The sequence below is a fragment of the Anguilla anguilla genome, chromosome 10 (assembly GCF_013347855.1).
Source record: "Anguilla anguilla isolate fAngAng1 chromosome 10, fAngAng1.pri, whole genome shotgun sequence".
In the NCBI taxonomy this organism is placed as follows: Eukaryota; Metazoa; Chordata; class Actinopteri; order Anguilliformes; family Anguillidae; genus Anguilla; species Anguilla anguilla.
In genome coordinates, this window is record NC_049210.1 from 45,305,524 (window position 1) to 45,330,276 (window position 24,753).

The window sequence follows — 24,753 nt, forward strand, 5'->3', positions numbered from 1 at the left end:
ACCTGTCCTTATCAGTTGGGAATGCGGAACAGGGAGTACGTTGGTTGTACAATAGGTATGAACCTTGACCACCGGTTCACACCAACCCTGGTTGTCTTCTCGTATCTGAGTTATAATTCTTAATTATCTGGCATACTGGCTATTTAACACAATCACTAACAACACAGCCAGTGGCTATAATTATTTTTTACACGGTTAATTTACTTAAATCTTTTAATTACAATCCAACGTGGCTGTAATGACCAGTGCAAGTCCGTAGTTTCCAGGTAAGGACACACTTGTGTAAAGTGGATTTATAAAGTGAGAACATTCAAGGAGTAAATATGTACTGAGAAAACTGTGTAAAAGTTAGAGAAAGCTGTACAGCTGTAAGTAATTACATAGCTACATTAGCATGAGATATGTAAGTAAATCTGGCAGTGATTGAAGGGGTTGTCCCTGTGATTCGTTTCTGATGACAATTAAAAGCACACGCCCAACTCTCCACACCCTAACTATTACCACGGGGATGGGGACTTGAGTAAGACATAATTGCCATACAGGTTTATGTAGAAGAGCGTTTTGTTCAGAGCACGAAGGACATGTCGGTGCATCGGGTAGATCAGAACTGCGCGGTGACCCCGTCCCGCCGACGCTGTGAGGTCACAGGATTTGCACGGAGGCATTAATTACACAAGCAGCCTTCTGAGAAAACCGGAACTGTTCCGTAGGCCCGGGGCCAGGAGAAGAGGAGACCTCATTCTTACAATTAGCAATGTGTCTTTGACACATGACATTTTTTCATGGCGTCATCAACCTAAATAATTTCAGAGAAAAAGAAACTGGTAGCCTTGAAGGTTGTCAGAGCCCTCCAGGTTTTTAAAATATTTAATATAGAATAGGCTGTTTTTCTAATTTGTATAATATGCAAGCTGGCATCAGTGCTCTCGTGGGTTGCTGTGATTTGGGCAGCATGAACTGGCATTCTTTTTTCCACCTGGGTGATTTTGATGCACATTAGTCAAATAGCTGAATTTATTTGAATTGCATCTCAGGTGTGGTTGTCATAGTTAGCCCATTTAAATGTGCATTGCATATTTAATGGTCTTGAGACTTGTGATACGATTGTCAGGCCTGAATTCAATTAGAGGACTACTTAAATTGAGTTAGGCTAATCGAGATGAATGTTTACACTGGTTTGTAACTGTGTGGTGGTGAAAAAATGTATTTAAGCTCTACTCCTCTTTGACGTCACGTGATTAGTTCCAGACAGATAGCGCTTCTATTTCTAGTATGTGGCACAGTTGTCACCAAGGCTAGCGGGGCTTTGACATTGGGGGAAAACAACCCAATTATTTGCATTCTGGGGAATGTGTAGCCTGCGGGGACAATTATGACTGAGCCAAAACAAAGTTCTGAAAGGCCAAAACAATTTCAATTTGTGTTAATGTGAAAATGAGGCAATTAGCCAACCAAGTTTGATTGAAAATTTGTAATTTGAAATTTTCACCGTAGGCTTGTGGTTCAGAGACGTGTGAGACTGTGAGTGATTCATTTTCTCTGTTGGGTAGTTAAGCAAAACTGTTTAAGAGGCAGCCCAAGGATATAATCTTATCACTGTGCTGAAGTTGGTCACGATTGACTTTTTAGAGAGCTAAACCTTGGTCACCTTAACTCAAAAATCTTTAATCTGCATTGCATTTTCATGATGTCTTTTTCAGGTCAGTTTAATTTACAATGACTTTTTCAAAAAATGTTATGGTTGCATCAGTCATCTTGAAGGACCACCTGGCCTACTAAAATTGCAGTTCTTGTAATTAAGCAATCAAACGAGTATTCTTTATGAATGACAGTATAGGTGACTTGATTTTATAAGCCTATATAGCTAAATGAATTGAATGTTATGTTAACAATGGTGGTTGTTTTGTTCTGATGACATTTTGTACACAAGGAGATTAATCTCAATGCCCTAGGAATGAGAGCAAAGGTGGAGGATTTGGGCCACATTTTCCTGTAAAATCCATTTTTATTTTGAGTCTAGATCACCCTTCCACTGAGATGTGCCTTTTAAAGTCTTTTCAAATAGGCTATGTTTGATCAATTCAGTCTTTCGCCCGACATCCATCACATGTGAACAGTACCAGGGTCTGAAGAATGGTGCAATTTCTGTATGATTATAATTATCGGTTTTTATTATTTAATTCATGTATGACGCAAAGGTACAGTAGGACAGAAGATCCTGGCCTAGCTGGTGTCTTCATTCAGGTCATAAAGCCAATGCTGGTATGGTAGATCAGCCAGACATAGGCCTATTGACAGATCGTGACATTGGTCATTCATTGTGAACGAACCACAAATTATATTTTGTTGCTAAACAGATGGCCAGATAGCCTGCTTCTAATAAGTCACTTTGAGGTACTAGTTTCTTTTTTTAAAACTTCCTATGTGACTTGAGGCCAGCAATGGTAATTTTAAAGTGAAAAAGAGGACCTTGACCAACAAAAAAAAAAAAAAGACATTCTAGTTTCAGGTTAGGTTTGGCAGTAAAGTGCAGGAACCAGGCTGAGTCCTAATGAGGCTGCCTCTCATTTAAAATGCATAATTTCTGTTTGAGAGGCATGGCCATTAATCATTGCTGGGAAGTTGCCAGACCAGGGTCTCTTGTTATGAGTTCTTTACCCCAAAACTTCAACCAGAGCCTCTAGCCTAAGGGCATAGGGGATGCATCTTATGAAATGCCACCTGATGAAACTTCCGGAACAATCTTCAGACATTTTGCTCTTGGTTTCAAGTGTCCCCATAGGTGTTAAGCCCCTGTGAGATGTGAGTGAGTCTTTTGCGGGAAAATTTTAGGACAAAAATCACTTATGTGGGGGAAGAGGGGGGCTCTCAAAACTCACCCACAGATCTTTTTGATCCTGACAAGTGAAATATGAGCAGACTAGATAGATAGGCCTGGCCTACACGTGGGTTATTGCAAGTTTTTTAAAGATGGTGAAAGGCGTGTTTTTAAAAGAACTGCTGTTTGTCTTGAATTAACAGGTGTGTTTTGGACTCCACTTCTATGTGAAGTTGTTTTAATCATTAAAGAGTTAAAATCAAACTGCTGGTTCTTATTTACAGACAAACACCTCACCGACGTCCTTAGACAGGTCATTTGAGTGCACAGAACTGCGCTGGACTAGCTGAACAAACATTATGTGTTGAGCTGAGTGAATAACATGATATAGCTAACTAGCTAACTTTAGAATGTATCCCGTTTAATAGCTTACAGGCTAGCTAGTTACAGTTAATTACATACCTGGCTTTAAATTAGCCTACGTGGCAGTAATTTAAAAAGTAGTTTGAACGACCATTGGAACTAGTAGCCTCATGTTTAGACTATTAAATTGTACAGCCTGTACTCCTCTTAGCCATTAGTTCATTTACCAACTAAGCCACTGGGGATATGTTTTAAAAGGCTAAAATAGCCCCTGAGGTGTGCTTCTCCGCTGGACACATAATCGGCTAATAAGATGAGAGGGAACCCTGTAAGGGCAAAAGGAAACTGAAAGTGTTTCAGGCCCAGGGTGTATGGTTGGTCAGGTCTGCAAGCCTTCCAGTGTAACCTGAAGCACTTGAGAGAATGCAAATGGCTGTGATGTAGCCTAATATTTACATACAGCTCAAAAGGACTTTGGTCGGCCATGTAACAATAAGTCACGTATTGTGTGGCTTTGTAGCGGACCTGTACTTCTGCATTCTCATGAACGCGTCGGTCATAGTAAGCGAGCTTAGCCGGTCTTTGAAACGGCGTCATGTTAAAACAAAGTGCCTGAAATGGTCCCGGGTTATAATGTGGTGAATCTTCGCGGGACAGGAGATAACGGAATGCCGCCACCCGCTGACTCACCCGTGCCCCGGTGGGAGGGGAACGCGACGGGAAAATTGGAAATGTCACGATGTCAGGTCTGGCCGGTGTGAAATACAGGAGTGCCGTGTGACAGTTTGCATTTCTGTCCTTAAATCACTTTCATAGCTGTTTAGCGGAGTCATAAAAACCAGCCGCCAACTGTATGTGCGCCGTGCTCGCCTCTGCTGCAGGTGGGGCGGGGGGAGAGGTGACCCTAAATATTGTCCCCGCTCTGGGTTCCAGATAACAGTATTTCTACTCCTTGGGGGGCTTCAAAACATTTTTATGGGGGTTCTGAGGCTATTCAATCAGATTCTTTTTTTTATTTGGATTTAATTTACTGAAAAACAACCCTGCAAACCACAGTTTTAATCGTAAATGGTAAATGGACTGCATTTATATAGCGCTTTTATCCAAAGCGCTTTACAATTGATGCCTCTCGTCTATTAAAAAACGAATAGTCAGCATTGTGCATTTGTGTGTGCACGTGTGCGCATGTGTGTGCGTGTGCATGCGTGTGTGTTTGAGTGTTTGTGTCTGTGTGTGCCTGTCTATGTGTCTGTCTCTCTGCTGCCCTCTAAGGCCAGTGTTGGTATTGCAGGCTGCTGCAGTCGATGCTGTGATGGGTGAGTCAGGATCGCGCCGCTCCACCCTGGTCTCCAGGCTGCCCATATTCCGCCGGAGCGCCAGCAAGCGGCAGGACTCGCTGCCGTCCTCGCCCTCGTCGGGCGGCGTGGGCAACGGCGTGCACACCTCCTCGCCGTCCAGCACCAACTCCAGCTCCAGCAGCACGGGAAAGAGGCGGAGCCTGTTCCGCACGCCGTCCATCAGCTTCCACTCCAAGCGCAGCAGCGAGCCGCCGCCCGTCAGCCCCGCCCAGCCGGCGCCGGAGGCGGGCTTCCAGCGAGCGGCGGACGACGGCGGCGGGCGCTGCAAGACCCGGCACTCCTTCGGGTTCGGCGGCCACCGGCACAAGAAGATCAGCCGGTCCCAGACGGAGGACTTCGACAAGGCGTCCACCAACCGCAACGTCTTCATCAACTGCATCAGCTCGGGCGCCAACGAGGGCGACGACTCGGGCTTCCTGGACGACTACAGCGGCAGCCGCCGGTCCTCCAAGCACAGGAAGCCGCTGCTGCCCAAGTCCTTCTCGTCCCACCACCGCTTCTCCAAGCACCTGGGCCACGCCCCCGACGCGGCCCCGCCCCAGGACGCGGGCGGGGACCCCCCCAAGACGGGCACGCCGGGCTCGTGCCCGGGCGAGCTGGGCGAGAGCTCGCTGCAGTCGCCCATGCTCTCCGAGGACCGCACCACCGCCGTCACGCCGTCCGAGTTCGTGCCCGTCACCGAGGACTCCGTCTCCGAGGCGGACCTGCTCCCCGGCCTGAGCCCGGGCGCCCCCCCGCCCGACGACCTTGGCCCCCTCGACCCCGTCGACCGAGCGCCGTTCCCGCCCTTCCCCCCCCTCGCCACCGCGGACGAATCCCCTCCCGACCCCCCTGGCGAGGCGGACCCTCGGCCCGACTCCGCCCCCCCGAGCGCGGAGCCGGCTCCGCCTCCAAAAGGGGAGGAGCCTGAAGAGGGCGGGAGGGAGAGCGAGGGCGGGGCGGGTCCGGAGCAGAGCGGGCGGGGGGGCGGCGGCGGCGGCGGCGGGTCGGACGCGGAGGAGCGGCTCGGCGAACAGACGGAGAGGAGGCACCGGAACACGGTCGTCATACAGGAGCCGGGCAAGGGGGCGGGCTGCATCAAACCCGAGGCGCGGCCCTGTCACCTGAGGAAGCCTCACGCAGGTAACGCCCGGCTACACACCTCGCTGCGCTATGGTTACACCCAGCTGTCCGTTACACCCAACGGTGACGTAACTATGACCTGTTTAGCTAGAAACGCCGCAGTCTAGCAAGATCCACCTGCAATTCTGTAAGACCTCCCACTGTCCTTTGATTTGGGCCTCTAATATCAAATACTTCTATATCATGGCATATATGTGTGTGTTTGTGTGTGTGTGTGTGTGTGTGTGTGTGTGTGTGTGTGTGTGTGAGTGTGTGTGTGTGCGTGCATGCTGATCCAAGATCACACTTCCCTTTCCGTATTATAATTTTGTCAGTCTTGGACCAAAAGGAAAAGTTGATCTAGATCACCACTCCTACTTTCAGACACTGTACAGTATGTGTATGGGCCCAGAGCTCCAAGAGTACTACTACTACTACTACTAATAATAATAATCAAGGTCCTCCTCATTAATTCTAATAATACACACTAAATAGCAGTGGTCTAGAGCAGGGATCTCAAATCCTGCAGGGCCACGCTGTGCCTGCTGGTTTTTGATGTGTTCCTGCACTTAGCTACTTAATCTGAAGCACCGATTGGCTGAAAAGTCTGTGCACCTTGATCTCAAGGCCTCAGTTGGCTTCTGATTGAAAGGAAATCAGAAAAATCAGCGGAGGCTGCAGCCCTCCAGGGGGTTTAATGGCCTGGGTCTATAGCCTGATTGCACATGGGGCTCAGAACCTGATGCATGTAGGGTTTTCTCTCGTTTGTGCATGTGTCCTTTGTTGGTGCTTGTGCAGCTTGTTGCTGTTCTGGGACCTGACTGAATGCAGCACAGGCAAGCGGAGGAGCTTTGCAGCTCAGAGTTACCAAAATTTAGCCGCGAGTGTCAAACGAGAGCAGCATTATGATATAGCGTCCCATTAATATGTTTCCCCAGGTGCAACGGTTCCTTCTTACTCCACTCTCTAAATGTGCAGAACTAATTTTCCGACATGCATGAGGGTACTTCAACAAGCTCCCTGTTTCCCCAGTTCAGATTGCATTAACCTGTGCACCATGTGAAGATATTCAGCATATTTTATGCTTCTGCGAATATTTGCTTTGAAGGGGGGGCGTCTGGCTCTGACTGTAGTGCCTACTAGAAATTTGAGATTATTTTGTTTGCTCTCTCTTGACTCGTTGCTGGCAGAGGAAACAGGAAATTGAGGATTATTAAATGGGAGAATGACACTGTACTGGAGTGTGCTGTGCTCTCCTCACGGTGTGTGTTTGAACGGTGGAGTGTTTGTGACCAGTCTGTCATCCTGCTCTCTCTCCAGTGTGGGTGAGCGAGCGCAGTGTTTGTGGGTGGGGTCATGCATGTGCGGTCCTTGTGTTCTGTGTTTGTACTGCGCAGAGCTGCGCAGTGCTGTTTGTATTGGCTGGTTTGGGCGAGTGCATCTCTGCATGCGCGCGTGTGTGCGTGCGCGAGTGCGTGTGCGCTGGTGTGACCTGTGCGTGTGCGTGTGTGTGTGTGTGTGTGCGCGCTGGAGTAACCGACGCCTCTGCCCCCCCCCAGGCTCGGTGTGCAGCAGCGTCAGCCCGTACCGCGAGGCCCTGCGTTCGGAGAGGAGGCTGCGCTCGGCGTCGGAGGGGGCGGGGGGGGGCCCGCGCCTCCACCTCAACCTGAGGGAGCCGCACTGCGTCGAGGGCCCCCCCCTGCTCAAGCACCGAGCCGACTCGTCCTCCTCCAAACTGGGGAGCCTGGTAGGTGAACCGCCCGCCCGCCGTCCCGTCAGCGACTTCGCTCGCGATTAAGGCCCCGCCCACGATTAAGGCCCCGCCCGTGATTAAGCCCCGCCTACGATTAAGCCCCGCCCACGATGAAGCTGTCCCGGGGATTAAGCCATCGCCGAGGGATAAAAATCGCGGCGCCTCAATTAAAGGCGCTAATCTCCCCACGCGCGCAGAACCGTGCGAGCCAACAGAGGAAGTGACACCTCCTCGCTCACGTCCACCGGCTCTGCGCGGCCGGGCTTCCCAGACCCGTTTCTCATACGGAACTTCCTGTTCTTCACTTCCCTTTTCTGCCGCCTTTAAAAAAAAAAAAAAAGGTTCCTTTTTGTCTGTTTATGAGCCTCACACCAAATTCACGCTGTGTTCTCACGCTGTGTCACTAAGTCAGTTAACTTTTTTAACTGGAACGCGTGGTTCAATAAGGAGCACGGTGACGTCCTCGTTCAGTCCTCCCGCAGACACCGTTATCCAGACTGACTTGCGTAGCATGAAGCTTTACATGGCGTCCCTGTCTATAGCCAGGTATAACCCAAACGCCACGCTGTGCTGCTGCCCGTAGAGTGTGTGTGTGTGTGTGTGTGTGTGTGTGTGTGTGTGTGTGTGTGTGTGTGTGTGTGTGTGTGTGTGTGTGTGTGTGAGTGAAAGCAGTTTGAGAAGCTCAGGCAGAACCCGCGATTATACTGCAGCTGAGTGTGAAGCTCCCGCGTTGGCGGGTCAGGCTAGGCGGCCGCCGGACTTTAAAGCGCTTTGGGGAGCGCCTCGCGGCCCAATCTCGCGGCTCCAGACCGCTCGGAGACGGCCGCAGCAGGAAGGCCTTCAGAACTCAAAGGCTTTTCCCGAAGCCGCCGTCTTCTGCAGTCGCACCGGGAGTTACGCGAGCGGCCTTGGGGCGACGCCGGGCGGTCCTGAGAGCGTACAGAAGCGTCGCGAGCGTTCTGTCTGGCCGTGACGCACACGTCTGAGGAGGCTTGTCTTCTCCTCTCACAGATCCCCGTTTCACTGCAGGACCGACCAAAACGCCACACACTGAGGGGAACTAGAAACTAGAACTAGAGTAGCACAACACAATGAACAATTAAACAAAGAGAAACTACACTTCAAAAACAATGCTTTGTTGGATAAACCTAAAATTTTTTACTTCAGTTTCTTGCACCTATATTTTTTAGCTTTTCACAATTTAACATTTTTAGGATCATTTGAATATGCGCACCAAAATTTTTGGTTTATCCATTGAATCATTTTTTTTTTTTTTTTTTTTTTACATTGTAACCTTGTAGGCCTAAACTTGGTCTTCCCGTCACTGTTGCTTAGCAACTTGGCAGTTGCACCGATGTTCTATATTCAGACAAGATGGTCGACCCCTGCTGCTCAAACGAGATGGACAACTCCTGCTTTCCTTCCATACTGTGGACTTCCTCATGGCTTCCAGTTGGTAAAAGGATTGAGAGGCTGCCTGTGTTGCTGTTGATTTTAAGAATGCAGTGCATCTGGCTACTGTAGTCAAAGTTATCTTTGATAGGATGTTTTAGTCTGATGTACGATAGTCCACAGGTTTTTCACCACATGGCTCCTCAATATGTTCCTTTGATACCCTACTTAAAAACATGAGAGGGGTGCTCCAGGTCTCCCCTCCTAGGCTGGTCCCTCGGGGCGAACACGGGACCCATATGCCGGTAAAGAAAGAAAGCAGGGAATTGTGGGTAACAGGTGTGCAGCTGAAGCCAGTATCTGCTTTGATTCAGAGGGAGGGGAATTTGGGACGGGGCGAACGGGACACGAGGTAGCGCAGTGAGGGATGGGGCTCCCGAACCTCTCCGACACGCTGATCCGGGGCAGGTGGTGGCAATTAGGGAAGACTGCGCGCGGCTTATTATATCATATAAATATTGTTCATTATCCCGGTCGCTAGGAGACAGCGATGATGCATCAGAACGCCGGGCCTGTTGCGTGGCCAGCCCGGGATTCTGGGTAATAAACGGGACGTCAGGGGACAAGGCCGTTAATCAGGCCTCGTTGTTCCTGTCGTCCCCGGCGGGGGGCGGAGAGCCGGGGCGGTGGGGGGGGATGGGGGGTGGAGGGGTACAGGCGGATTCAGGCGGGCCCCGGACGGAGGTTTGTTCAGTGGGAATGGCCGGCCCGGAGAGTTCCCCCCCCCGCCCCCCACCCCTCGCCGTGTCCCACATCGCTGGCTGTTCGGGGTCCTGTCGTTCTGAGACGGTGTTCTGGCCCGAGTCCTGGCGCCCGTTCAGGGCTGTCCCGTCTGACGGGGGCGAGGGAGGAGAACAGGCTGATGATGTGTTGTTATTGTGTGCGCTTTCGTGCACAATGCCGTGTACTGCCTTGGTGGGCGTCACATATTTGGATTGAACATAAAGTGCATTGAAATGCAGTATAATGTCATATTATGCATAATCTGTAATTATTATAATTATTGTTATTATTATTATTATAGCCTGTTGACTCTGGCACTGGGATACAGGCTGCTTTTCTTCAGAACAGAGAGGGTGGGAGAGGGATGATGATAGGGGTGGGGGGGGGGGCATGGTTTGATATTGGGGGTGGGGGGCTGGTTCTGGGGGGGGTGGTTGGGACCAGCATAGGGCCTGAGGAGCAGAATGGCTCTGATGTCACTAAAGCTGAGGATCTCACACAGCGAATCTGCACGGCCGGGGGGGTTTGGGGGGTGGTCCCTCATTACCCATCATGACCGTGGGCGGCGCGTCGCTAACGCGGCATACTCACCGCCATTTTCTCTACTCTCTAATGGCGCGCGGGCCCTCATTCGCCGCCGCCGCAGCGAGCGCTAGCTCTGCCCTCGCCATGGTTACGCTGAACCGACGCGCCGCGCTACGAGCTACAAGCCCCCGGCTGCTCTCCGTTTCGCGGGAGCCTCGCGGGACTCGCCCCGCCTCCGTGCAGCGGGGAGGCCGTCCCGCCGTGACCGAGGCGGGTGACAGGAGGAGCCGCCCGAGAGCCACGCTCCCATTTGTTTCGGCGCGGGACGACTTTGACGAAGGCTCGCCCGTCCTGCTGAGAGCCCGCCGGGGGGGGGGGGGGGGCGGGGGGGTCCTGGCCGCTGCATTGAGCCCGGGAAAGAAAATCGATCACATTTCTTGTGAAGAATAAGAAAAACTGGAATCAGTTGTCAGTATGTTAGAATGCTTTTGTTTGTCTCCAAAAGAGAAAGTTTAGAGAAACTGGTGTGTGACAGAAAAGGGAAGTCTGGCTTGTGCCTTTACGTACCGGTAGGGACCACTAGGGGCAGTCAGCACTCACAGAACTCGTATTCTGCGAAGACAAAAAGAACACCTGCATTTTTGCGTTGCCCTCTTCCTGACAGAAGGCGCAAGAGGTGTGGATGACCCATAGCCACAGTGTGGTGCCTTAACCGAATGAGCCATCCAGCAGCCCTCTTCTGTGGCCTCTTTTGAGCCGCACAGTCATTCCACTGAGGAGCCACACACAGTCAGATTGGGTGGACCGCAGGCGACCCCATCGACCAGAGCAGCAGCTTCGAATCGGTTCCCCTCCAGGACAGAGAGCGATGGGCTGACCCTGGCAGGCCGCGACTCTCAGCGCCCCCTTCCTGCCCGACGCTGTGACCAATTTCGTGTCGCCCCGGCAGCAAGGACCAAGCGTTTTCACCTGGACGAACAGGCGAGGGATAGCCACGCCCGCCGGTGTCCATTCTGGCTCTGAATCGCTCCACTGAAGTCAGTCTTCAGATATGGAGGGAGAAAGACTTTGTGGAAATTGCTAAACGCGACAGACACATGCTGCAGTTCTAGATGAACTACAGCGAGAGCAGATTCACAGAAGCAAGACTGAAGAATAAAAACTGGATTAAGATTTAAGCGAAAGACTCATAAAGCATAGACCTCGGAACTGTTTGGGGATGCTTTTCAAACATTTAATCTTATGATGCTCAGGTTGAAAAACTGTGAATTGTAGGGCCAAAAAATCCCGTGAGCTTTCACAAAGTATTTTACTTTGGAAACATTCGGTTATATGTTGATGTTGCCTTCATGAATTTCCATTATCTGCAGCTACCACAGAAGGAATATGTTGAGATATTTTCTATAATAGCTGTCTGCCTCCTTCGATTTATCTTTACTTAAAAAGTAGTGAGAAGTGAGAGTGCATTTTCCAGACACGTATTATTGAAAATGTGGGTTCTGTAATTACCTCTCACTGGTAAAAATAGCACTTCACAAGCAACAAGTTATCGCACCGTTCTGTGAAATAGGCTTACCTTTTCAATCTCAACTCAGCTGCTGAGATTGAAAAAGATGAGTTACTAAGAGATATTGAATATGACAAAAACGTATGAGCAATTTTCGGTACGGAGACATCCGGAACAGTTGTTGAATGGAGCCAATCTTAAAGTGATGCGATAAGGACGTGAACTCCGACCCCAGACGCAAATAACAGTCACTCGTGTGTTTTCACTTGTCACAACAGACCATTAAGCCTCAAGAGATAAAATATATTGTAACTCAACATGGTCTTGGTGTTATTGGCGGTTATAAGCGGAAAGATATTTCATAGCTGCCCTCTTTCTTCCTTATAAAAGGCAAGAAACGTGAAAGATATCCTGATGCAGGCAGACACTCGCCTTTTCAGCTGTCAGACACAAGTGGCTCGAGGCTCCCGCCAGCTTTTCGCGTGTCACAGTCGCGTAGATTCCCACGAGATTGATATGAATGAAGTTGGTAACTATTGCAGTTTGGCCACCGAGAAACAATTTCAACATATTATTTACCATGAACATGCAATATGCAGACTGCATTTTAAATCTCTTGGTTCACCCCCTGCCTAAAATCCAAGCGTACAGCAACTTCTCTCTGTTGTGGCAAAACAGAGGACCATAAAACCGGATAGTCACGGAGGAACTGCCTATCAGCTGTTTATTGGAATGCTATTTCTCTGAAATCGCACTGTTAAGGAACTAAGGTAACTGTCTCTATTGTGGCGGTATTGGTTTTGGCATCGTAATGAATACGTCGTTATCGGTTATTTTAATTTTCTAGTCACTTGAAGCCGCGCTGTTGCTTACAGTTTTTTCCCCTTTGGTGTCAAATGTGTGCAGTTATATGATGTTTATGATGCATGTGGAATTACATATGCAGGCCAATGCAGCCTAAATTGGGTGTCTACTTTGGTCATTTTTAAAAATGAGTTTCAAGCAGTTCTGGTGATTAACTGTTTTGTTTGCATGCAGTACACGGCCCTTGAAGGTATGTGCTAGACATTTTATATAAAGCCGATTGTTTGTTTACCCGCGTTAGGTTGACATATCAATTATAGGCCTACCTCGTGCTTGTTGCGTTGTTGCTTTTTCTGTGATTGTGTTGCCCACAGGTAACTGCTGGTCAATTGACAGTGAAGCTTTCAGCTGAATATAGATGAACAGGGATAGCAGTTTGTCAACAGTTACAATCTTAACATACCAAATCACCTGTGTTTTTTTCACACCCGAATTTCGTGCACTTTTCACGTTGCTTTATTCTGAACATAAAAACGCAGCTCATCAGACAGAGCTTAGATATTTTTTGTCCGCTTGAATTTTAAACGGTTATGTGTCTGACCTACAAGCATGCCACACTTCCTTTTAAGAGACGTTTAAATGTGTTGTTTTTGTCGCAATTTTGTGAACGCTGATTTTGCCAATGTGACACGGTGGACAAGAAAGAAACAGGGACCTCTCTTTTATCTTACAGGCAAAGGAGTAAAATGGCACAGACGGCCTCTTAATTAAAGACAGCGGGACATTTGCGTGTTTTGTAGTGAACGCAGCTGCAGTCAAGGACATATAATTGATTTACATATTTTCTAATGTTTGTTCTGGTTTTCAAAGGCAGGCAAAAGTGATGCGTTGACTCCGTCACTATGTTATGTTATCGCTGCTATTATTCCCGTGCGCCTGCATGAAAGAGATCGCATCAAAAAGAAAAAAAGAAAAAGAAAAGAACAGACTTGATCAAACCCGGTGAAGCGTTAACCTGTGGGACAAAGTGTAAGTGATTAGATTTAGAGCTGATACAACTGTTCAAAATGGCTGGTGTGCGGTTTGTGCTGAACGCTGAGTTTCAAAGCACAGAGGCCTTTAGGATTTAAAATATGTATCACGCATGTTGCTGCTAATCCCTTCTCACTTATTTTCAGATCTAATATGAAATTATATTTGTTTTATTGACTTGTATTGAAATCATCAGTCGGCAGTTGGTATGAAAAGGCAGTTCTGAATTCAAACCACGTAAACAGTTTTTTCTGCATGCTAGTTCAGTAGCCTATATAATGAATTCTGAGTACCGTTTTACCTTCAGACACTCTGTGACCTTCTCCCATCACAGGTTCATTCGTGTCTATTCCTTCCACCCACCAGACTTCCTTATTTTGCGGGGATTTTTCACCTTTTGTTCTGTCTGTGTTCATTTTCTTTCCTTAGCCGGACCACCACCTGTGTGTTTTGCCCTTGTAAAGTTTTTCCATTTGTACGCTGCCTAACATCATGCCATTTATTTATTTATTTATTTATAAATCTATATATTTTTGTGCATCTTTTACACCCTTTTTGTTGGTGTCTCCTACTGCAAAATTGCAAATGAAGGCTTTGAATTTGACTGCGTTAATAGAACGAGTCTCGGTAAGCCGGTCGTTAATGTGTTGGTATCTGTGTCCGCAACAGAGCCGCAATATTGCGAATGTTTTGCACTGTGACTAATTCCTTCCGGTAAATCTGGCCCACAGTGTGTTTTTTATTTTCATCCGCTAATTAATTCGCAAATTGGAAAATTACATTTATCATAGTGTACTTAATATAATCTGGGCATGGCAAAGCGTTATGCTACACGACCTCTTTTATTAGAACGGAATTCCTGCGAGATTAAAACAATTAAACCGGACATTTAATTGATCTCGGTGTTATTGAATGTCATGTGTAATAAGATGGGGGTTATGGCCTTAGCCAGAGGCCAGACATGGAGAAGAAGATTAGATTGGTATGAGTAACAGCACTTATTTAAAGTATAATTCAATAAGAAATGTTGTTAGGCTGTTTGTCCATTAAGCAGGGTGTACACTTACAACGGAAAATCAAAGTGGGCGTCTGTTATTGTTAGGACAGGACATGCACTCAAGACCAGGTGGGACGTTGGTGAAATCATTAATGTGTGTTCTTCCCCGAGCACTTGGAGAAAGCACAGTTTCATCATAGCCGCGTACGTGTGAGACGAAGAAGCAAATGGCTTCCACCCTGAGGTGGCTCGCTGATTTTTAATTTTCCGTGTGCAGCGGAGAATTGAATTGTGTTTCGAATGGTTCTTTGCGGAGTGCGCAAATCCTGGACAGAAAATATGTGGGGTGGACAAAAAAACCTGCCCGTTACGAATGTTTATGGTGCGGTATACTGTCAGGGGAGCGCTTTCAAATTCATGGTGCTGTACTGGTCGCATTGATTCAATTACATTGTGGGCTATATACCTCAAAATCCACTTCAGTGAGTTTTCGTTAATGAACTTTGATAAAAATTAGACCTTAAAGAATAACTGCTGCTATATTGAGAGAAAGGGGAATGTATTTAAAGTTGAGGAGAACTGTGGGTTTTTTAAACACGTTTTGTCCTTGTAAAGATCCGTTTCAGGACGTCAACAAACAAATGTTATGATGTTCATCTTTGCGTTGATTAGCTAATGGTAATCGCTGGACTCTGGGAACGCAGACTGTGGGCTAGCTATCCTACGTCAACAGGCTAAACTGAAACGTAAACGCGTCTGGATAATGGATATCGAGACGATGAGCTGATGATGCTTCCAGGTGCGTCCTCACCTGCGTGATTCTGCTTCTCCCGGAATTTGGAAGCCATTTTGATTTCTAAAGTGAGGGGGTCTGAGGAATGCAGGGAGCAGCAAGCTGTGTGCTGCCATCCAGGTGCTGTGCCACGTGTAATCAGTGTTCTCAGAGACTAACCTGGTAGCGTTAGTTATACTGTAAGTATAGATATGTAAAAAAAGAAGAGCAAAACTTTCAGGCCACTCAAATGCAGGAAAAATCCGCTGGAAAAACAGATAAAGCAGCAAACTAAATATAATATTTTATTCGAGCATAATGTGAAAAAGTGAAGCGGTGCCCGGCGGCGAACCGTATCTCACCTCCTGGCGGCAGCACAGCCGCCTTTTATGTTATGAGAAATGACAGCAGCACTGGAGTCTGGGAGAGGAGGATTTTTTAGCTGTTTTAGTGTAACTGACCAGCCCAGCCATATGAAAAATCGGTTTCCAAACCTGAAAATGAATCATCTAATAATAAAAAAAAGTGTTAGGATTTCCACCCGGGTTCGGTCGAGCTCGCGGCAGTCTGTGTGCTTCGTCTAAAAGAGGTTTGTCGTCCGGTTCAGACCGGTTCAGACTGGTTCTTCAGCAGGGTGGCTGTGAGCTGCTTAGGCCGCAGTCTTCCTACACTTTCCTCAACTGCTCCTTGTTCTCAGGTTGTCCCGAGTCGAGCGTCTCTCGAGATCCTCACATTTATCGCACGCTGCGGTTCACTCCGCGGAGAGTTTCTGGAATGCGGTTTCTGGGAACGCTGCAGTATCAGACCAGTGTGACGTTCCTCATGCTAACTCCTCCGCTGGCGTCTCTAAAGCTCCCTTGCTGGTGTCTCAGAGCCCAGCTCGCTCTGTGTCGCTGCGAGCTCTCCCTTCGGGGAACAACATCAGAGCATCAGCATCATCAGATGCACAGACGCCGGGGTTTGCCCAGAGGCTGTTTCAGACCCAAGTGAAATAGAGCGGGAAGAATACAGCATCACGGGAGGAGGAGGTAGGCTAGGTGTGTTGTGGCAGCCAAGCGTTAGAGGGTTTAGAGGACTGGGCATGCAACTGTGGGGTTGCAGGTTTGAATCCCGGTTGGGGCACTGCCGTTGCACCTTTCGAGCCTGGTACATGAACTGCTCCAGTGAACGTCCAGCTGAATGGATTGTGTCTGAGGCAGTTTAATATGAGTGAATGCTTCGCTGATTGTGTAACTGAGTGAAAAGAGAAGGAAGAGAAAAAGCATGCTTCTTTAGATGAACTCTGGCATATGCGACTAAAGACGTATGTGTTTACGTTCTGTTTTCACTGGTAAGTGGAACGGCTGTGGTCTGCCCACCTGCCCTAAACACAAGTACCCTTTTGGACTGTCTGCAACATGCTTCCTTTCTACTACCTCAACTCAGGGGGATTTTTTTTCACTTATTTCTTTCTCTTTTCACTGAAGTGCTATAAAGAGCCTGTATTTGCCTTCTCTGTCCAGCAGTGTTTTGCACTCTTGAGTGTAAGAGATCTCTCCTTACATGCATGCCTTACGGCCCTAAGCAGAGTGGACATTTTCCCACAACACATCCAAGGAATGTAAGCTGTTTAAGTCTGGATAAATGGCTGAAATGTGAAATGTAAGTTTGTTAGTGTCCATGGTTTGGGGCTGGTCCTAAGTTAATGTACGTTTGTTAGTGTCCATGAAATGGGTTGGGCCTAAATTAAGGCTCCTCAGTCTTTCAGATGTGAATTTGGAGTCGGACACTTTGCACGCAGCTCATACCGCTAAACTACGAGCGCTAGGTCCACTGGAGGGGGTCACGGGTGCCTGACGAGACCCGGATGTCGTGCCTACTGAAATCCTTCCTTCAGTGGTGACGTGGCCAATCACGCGCCGCCTTGTAGGGCTGCCTGGCTGATGTGGCCAATGGCATGGGTCCTCATTTCAGACCAGCCTGTGGGGCCCGCCCCCATGGAATTTTGACATCTGCGATATCCGTGACCCATAAAGGACCCATTTACATTCACGATATAAAGATTTCAGTATTCATGCTCTTCGCTAAAACACAGAGATTATAGTTTTTCTTGTTAAACACCAGTGAAATATGAACTATTACGTGTCAGGAGACAAGTGATTCCGTTAGGCTGTGATGTTGTACTTGAATTATGTCATGTGGCTGGTGAAGATAATTGGTAAAACGGTTCCCAATGCATGTGCGTGATTTAAATGTAATTGCCGCATATGCACATACTGCTTAATTGAGCTGCATATTATGTCTGGCTGATTGTAGAAGGCATGTGATATTTCTCTTACAGAATTCATTATCCACTAAATATCAATTAAAGCCATAAACCAGACATTTTCCCACTTAAGCTTCTGCAGTTGCTCGGAATGATCACAAAACCATGTAATACACACATTCTATTACACATGACATTAAGCATTAGACTATTTCACACGTACTGTACTCTCTGTCCCTCTCCATCTATGTGTGTGTGTGTGTATAGGGAGGTATAGGGAGAGAGTGAGCCAAGGAGAAGGGAAAACCAATATAATAAGAACTGTGGAAGTACCAATGTAAAGTAACTTAATGGCATTGGGCCCTATATTTCGGTACAAATTGGTCTTTCAGTGTGTGGAATTCTACTGGAAGTGTACAACACCAGCAATCAGTGAGAATGTCTCTCAAGTTCAATTGTATCAGGCCTTGTTTCAGGATGTCCCATAAATGCTTGTTTGGGTTCAGATCTAGCGACTGAGAGTAGGGCACGTCCAAACCATGCCAGGAGAACGCACCTCACACTGTTATGGATACAACCACTGGATCTCATCAGTGTTTGAGTGCTGTTGTGTTTCTATGTTTTGTTCATTGTCTGTGTGCGTGTGTGTGAATGTGTGCCTATGAATGTGTGTGTGAGAGTATGTGCCTGTGTGTGCGTGCCTGCCTGTGTGTGTGTGAATATGTGGTTGTGTGTGTGTGAGTATGTGCCTGTGTGTGCGTGCCTGCCTGCCTGTGTATGTGTGAGTATGTGGTTGTGAGTGTGTGCGCGTGCTATGCACTATGAGCTTAGTCCAAGATAATGAACAGAGTAAAATATTGATGAGCGAGCCCCGGTGTTCATGCCAGCAAACGGGGAAGTTTAATTACACGGCCGGCTGCGGGAATAGAAGAACGCTCCAAAGTGTTCCGGCTGACATAAGGTTCGGCTCTCTCCCGCGCCGTTAACAAAGCGCATTTACATCCCTCCGCCCCGGGGGACCGGGCATCTGGCCCTCCCAGACTCTTTCCAGGCCTGCTGTTTCCAGACCGCAGCCAGCCATCAGAGCGCCGCGCGGGGAGGCTACGCTAAACACGCGGGCGTGTCGACGTCGTCGGGTCCTCCGAGATCCAGAGGGCTGTGCTCCTGGTGTGTGCTACCGATGACCAGCTCACAGTGCTGTACGCATATTGTTTTGGGGGGGGGGGGGGGGGTCTGTCACATTGCAGGGACATCCCCACTCATTTCACACGAGTGTGCAGAGCCTTTTGCAGTCACTGCACTGGAGCAGTGCAGACTTAAAGCCCTGACTTGCGCATGAGAAACGAATAACCACCACCAATGATTGGTGCAAAACAAATCGGCCACGACCAATCGGTGGTCACGTTATTGGTTTTGCGTGCGCTAGAGGTCTGAGCAAATCGGGGCTGTGTGTCCTGTGCAGTCACTGCGCTGGAGGAGCGTGCTTTACGTGCGTCTGGTGTGGGGGGACACACTGGGTCCCCAGTCGACCGTGGGATGCTCTGGTCTGTCTGGCTGATGCTGTGGCAAGTTACGCACCGCCTTGTGAGACTCTGTCAGCAGCAGTACGGTCAGGCTTCAGTTACCGCCCGAGGACCGTCTCTCCAACACGGACCTGCGCTTTACTGTAGGTTGCCATGGCGCCCGAGGAGAGGCCACGCACATGTGCAGTTCATTAACTCAGGAGAGTGATGAGAGAGAGATGAGTGAAGAACTTGCACTACCGAAGAATGCGAACACTGTTTGCAGCGCGAATGATATGTACTTTAGTGTTCGATACAACACATTAAACGTTAAGGAGAGGCAATAATTTTTTGGAATGCAGAAATGCGGTCTATATGTAAGCCACCATGCTTGTGTTGGAAAAGTATCGCAGACTCAATGAAAATATGGACAAAGTGACTGTGATGTCACCCATTGATTTTTCTACCGGCCTGCGAAAAGCATTTTGAAGCCATTGATGTGCAATTTTTGTGGCACCATTTTGTACAATTTGGAGCCAGAGACTGCGCACGACCTTGGGGTGGTCATGAAGTCCGAGCCAGGTGTGGGCACAATGTGATTGACAGTCCGGGGCCATTACCAAGCACGTGATACTGCCCCTGCTTCCCCCCACCCCCCTCAGGTGACGCTCTGTGACTAGGCAGTGACACAAACTGTCCCTGAACGGTCCACAAAATATCATTATGTCTGGTTGATTGTAGAAGCCGTGTAATATTTCTCTTACAGAATTCATTATCCACTTATTGTATAAAGCATAATCCCAGGCCACACTAATATAAAATCTTCAACCTCCTGACATATATCATATTACCTGTACCCTGGAATATGATCATGAGGTTGTAAAAAGTAGAATAATAGCCGTATCTACAAAGTGTTGAATAATCTTGCGCAGGCTCTCTCCCGTTATTTACTGTGCAATTTTCAGAGTTTTGCTGAAGTTTTCCTGATGCTGTTGTTGATGTAATGTCTGCCACAGTAAAGTGCGGATTGTGTATTAAATTTTTAATCTATTTTACGCCCAGGACTCCCAGCCCAGTCGAGGCTTTAAAGGCCTTGCTTCTAAACCGCTAGCTCTCAGTGGGGGAAAAACAGGCGACCCTCCACTGCACTGTGAAGAACTCACCCAACCAATGTGACAAAAAACATCTATGGTACTCTTCCATAACACCCATTTAAGTATACTTGTTTGGTAACAGGTTGGGTGTGGCTGTAATACTGTGTAACTGTGCAGTAAATATTGAAATGGGGCCAAAAAAAACAAAACTCCCCCGTTGCTGTAAGTAAGTTCTATAGAGTGTTATGAAAACTGTGGATGTGATTTTAAAAAAATGGCCTATGGATTGTGTTTTTGGATCATGCGGCCATTTCATCACCCAATCAGCTCGCGCATTGTTTTGGCTGGGAAGACGGGGGAATATTTATGCAGAAACGCCGGGAGACAAATAAAGACGGTTTTCATTTCTAACGTGGAGCCGGATAGTTTAAAGTGGAGACGCAGAGGCAGAGATTAGTCGTTTAGCCTTTCAGGTGGGTTGCAGCTGTGGGGGGAAAATCGGTTTGCTTCTGCTCCGCAGTTTTGCTGTCTTAAGCAGTGTCGACTGGGAAGACGGGTTCATTTTGCCTTACAATTTAAAGCCTTTTTAAGCAACGAGTCAGTTGGGAAAACAGCCTTGCTCAGAATGCAAAACTGTCATGCCAGTCCAGGCTGAGTTGGATTACAGGAGAGGTTTTTTCTCACATTTATGCCCTTTTGTTGTTGCCAAGGACATATCACTTATTTTATCTTTCTGTTTGGAAATTGCTGTCTTCAGCTCGCCGAGCATCAAACGTCTGCCTCTACTTAAAGCATTTCTAGCCCCCTTTTTTTAAATACACATGAGCTTTCCTGTTGTCTTTCTCTCTCTGCTTTGAAAATACTCTGTCCTCTTGAGTCTGATGTTCTCTCCGTCTTCTCGTTGATCAGCTCTTAACCGGAGAGTTTACAGTAAGGGCTGCTCGCTAGCAGGTGCGTCGGTTGAAGTCGCGCGGCGATCGATTTAACGGCGGCGATAAGTTCGAATCAGCCGGAAATGTCCAGCTCTGCCGTTACGGAGAAACGGCGCCCTGGTGAATTCCTTCGGCCACACTCTGGCCTCCGGCCAGTTCCGCCTGCGTCTCACAAGCTGTGATTTAGCTCTGTTTCGACGCATTAAGCAGAATAACTGTACAGACTTCCGCACTGTTTGTGTTCGGGAGGAGAAACAGCCCACAGCAAGGCATCCGTTTTATTAGTGAAATACCGTTAATCTGTGACTGGTTTAATGAACGCAGCTGTGATTTGTTTCCCCCGTTTTAAGGAATGTTTATAACTGGGGGGTGGGGGGGGGGGGGTTGTAACCACTGTCCCCTTGTTCAGTTGGGTACAGTCACGCTCACTGCACATTGGACTAGGATTCCCGGATCTGATAGCCAATGCGTTTGGGATTTGGATAGATGCACAAATCTGTCTCTTGTTCATGGGTTGTATTCTACATGACTACCACTAGATGGAAGCAGAAATCCATGAGAAGGACCGGAAGCCTAACGTGTCGCCACAGAGCCATAGATAACACATCCTGCGTTTTTTCGTGCTGGGAAAACATACAGTACTTCTTGCGCACTCAAGGCCGCCGCATTTATAACCTGAGTCGGTATTTTGTGTTTCTGACTGTGTGACAACGCGCGCTTGTCGCCGCTCTTCTGTGGCGCAACACAGTGCATCTCGGAGACAATTAAAATTCTGTTCTGCTCGATGGAGCTCTGAGCATATGTTGTTATGCTCCACTGTTATTGTCTACGGCCGTTCTGTTCCTATTCTCTATACTGTAACTTCGCGTAAAGAATGCAGATTTTTCCTCCCCCATTCGTTTTGAGTGGTAATGAAAAGGAACCGAACTACAAGTGTGAAATAGCAAGCATTGTGAATTCACAGTGAAAATATTTAAGGAATGCACTTTTTTTGGTTATAGTAGCCTCCCTAACACATTTGAGAAGTCAGAAGCTCGTTCTCACTGCATAATTAAATAATTGGGGGTGTGAACAGTAAACTGTACTCTAATGGCTTTTGCTGTAAGTTGTGCTCTGGTATGTACTTTTGTAATGATTTCGGTAAACTATAATATCAGATTGTGTACTGTAAGCAGTGCTCTTATTATCTTTAATACGTGGCGCTTTAATGTGTGTGTTTTTTTTTTTTTTACAGTAAAGTGCTGGAATGTTTGTAATGTTTTCAGTAAACTGTCTTCCTATGCTGTCTGCTAACTGCAAATTTGCATTTTCTGTGTTTTTTTTCCCCAGTGTGAAGTGCTAACTGCTCTAATACTTGTTTTTCCCTCGGCTTTCAAATCGTTTAAAGTGTTTCTCAACGTCTCTCTCTTCCCCAGGATGTTCTGAACAACCTGGGCTCCTCTGAGCTGGACGAGGACGACCTGATGCTGGACATGGATCTCTCTGACGACCAGCGCCATCGTCACGGTAACCCCCCCCCCCCCCCCCCCCGCCTGAAGAGATGCCCGTGCGCTCAGAAACGGAGAGAGAGCGCACGCGGGAGTTTGCATTGAAGGCGCGTTTCGCGTTGCGGCTGAGCAACGCTCCAGTCCATGTGCGGCGTCATTTGGAACGTGCCTGAAATTCTCTCTGAGGAAGGTTTAATCTCTTCCCTCTTTGCTGCCAACATCTGCCCAGCGTCCGCAAAGGTCAGGGGGTCAAATGGCTCGTCCCGCTGGGACACTGGTTTTCGGTTTAGTTGCACGCCCTTTAGATTTGGGTCGAATCTGGACCGTACCCAGAAGCCTCGTGGGGCATCCCAAAAAAAAACGTAATGTCGCCCGGGCTGGGGAGGGAGGGAGGGAATCGGTCCTTGCGGGGACCATCCTGGCGTCAGGAGTTTGGAGCGACTCCTGCTGTGGATCAGCTGGCATCTGTGCCCGAGGGCAGCGGGGGCATGAGGTGCGATGCCCTGGCAGGAAGGGGACACACTGTTCTGGCCTCCCCCCTGGGATTAGGCGAGATGTCGCGATCGCGGGGCGGGCCAAAAAACATACGCCTGGGTTTACCAGGCTGGGAGAGGGGAAAAAAACAGGAAGAAAAATAGATTAAAAAATATCAAGAATGTATTCCTGTCGACATTTACATTGGTAACTGGAATGAGCACTGGGCTGAACAGGGCATCTGGGCAGTCCTATTAGCTGTGTATTCTGTGCTGCTGAGCCAAATTTCACACAAATCAATTCATCTAATGCATTTCAGACTTGCAATAGCAGCAACTGGAAAGAATGTTTTTGTTGCTTAATGATGCCTTTGTTTGGATAGATGGGACAGCCAGTGTTTTCAATAATGGGTATGGGTGAGAGAGTGGCCGTCATCTCGAGCAATATCCTTTAAATTGTCATTTCATGTGTATTTGATGCTAAAAGGGAGCCGTTGATGTTGTTTCCCAGTCGATATGTTCAGGACGGCTAGGCTTGCGCTCTGTCAATGGACAGTAAAAAATTTTTTTTTAAAAAATGAACACCAAGGTTTTTACATTCAGTGAAGTCGTTTCATCCTTTCCTTCTCGTTTTAAAACAATGGTAAAACTTAGGAGGTGTTTACAAACACGTCTGCATTAAAATGAAAATTTCGTTTTTAATAAATAGGACCTGATATTGTGCTCAAAAATTATGATTGTTTGAAAGCCTGAAAGTATGAATTTTATGGCTGCCACTTAAAAGTCCTGAACATTTTTTTTCCCCCAATTATGTCTTTTAAACAAATCTGGTTTACCTCGTGGAGGGCTTGATGAATTGCCTTATGGTTGCAGTTTTTCTAATACAGCTTTTTTCAACAGCAGTCATCAGGCCACTCAGAGCCACAGTTGCGTACGCTAGATTGCATTTGTGTCAAGGACGTGTCCTCATTACGAAAAGGCAGAGCTAATGCTGCCATTAACGCGTGCAAATACGATTTTGCATACTTAGACGCTTTATAGCACTGCTTCGTTTTCCCCATCGTAACGACTGCACGTGTGCGGCAGATTAGCCTTGGAGCAAACAAGACTCCTCTGTGACTCGGAAGGGATGTGACAGAACTGCAGGAATTTTAAAATGGAGGCATCGCTGCTGCTGGTTCCCGGTCGGGGCCTTTTTTGTGTGTGGAGTTTGCGTGTTCTCCCCGTGTCCGCGTGGGGTTTCCTCCGGGTACTCCGGTTTCCTCCCACAGTCCACAGGCACACAGGTTTCGGCTAATTGGAGAGTCTAAATTGCCCCCTAGGTATGAGTGTATGAGTGAATGGTGAGTGACTGGTGCGTGTGCCCTGTGATAGATTGGCGGCCTGTCCAGGGTGTATTCCTGCCTCTTGCCTAGTGCATGCTGGGATAGGCTCCAGCAGCCCCCACAACCCTGTCCAGGATAAGCGGGTATAAATGATGGATGGATGGGTGGATGGATGGATGGATGGATGGATGAACATTGCTGCTGGTGGCGGAGGGAACCGTACACCCAAATGGCAGTAGAAGCGCTGTTCTTTTCATCACCTGCCCTGTCTGTTCTGTGGCAGCCCTCTTGGGTTTACTTCTCAGGTACCTGTTGACTTTTCAAGTGGCCTTTGCGGTGAATTTCGAGCTGTTAACGCGTGTGTACGTTGCGTATGCAAATTCGCCGTTTAATTAGAATCGATGTTAAGAACCGCTTTAAAAAAAAAAAAAAATTTTTTTTAAGTGCCGAGTCATCTGTCAGTCCAATTAAAAATGATTGTTATTTCTTC

The 24,753-nt window shown here is 47.8% G+C and overlaps 1 protein-coding gene across 3 annotated transcripts in view; it reads left to right on the forward strand.

Moving 5' to 3' along the window:
* Nucleotides 1–3,682: 3,682 nt before the first annotated feature.
* ccser1 (coiled-coil serine-rich protein 1) overlaps nucleotides 3,683–24,753 on the forward strand; it is a 97,210-nt gene continuing 76,139 nt past the window's right edge. For 2 of the 3 annotated variants that reach the window (XM_035379644.1, XM_035379646.1), the window contains exons 1-4: nucleotides 3,684–3,927; nucleotides 4,473–5,661; nucleotides 7,200–7,387; nucleotides 22,394–22,484. In XM_035379644.1, the coding sequence (XP_035235535.1) occupies nucleotides 3,799–3,927; nucleotides 4,473–5,661; nucleotides 7,200–7,387; nucleotides 22,394–22,484 (1,597 nt within the window). In that variant the 5' untranslated portion in view covers nucleotides 3,684–3,798. Of the gene's footprint in view, nucleotides 3,928–4,472; nucleotides 5,662–7,199; nucleotides 7,388–22,393; nucleotides 22,485–24,753 lie in introns of all 3 variants that reach the window. The other variant, XM_035379643.1, reaches the window with a different exon arrangement.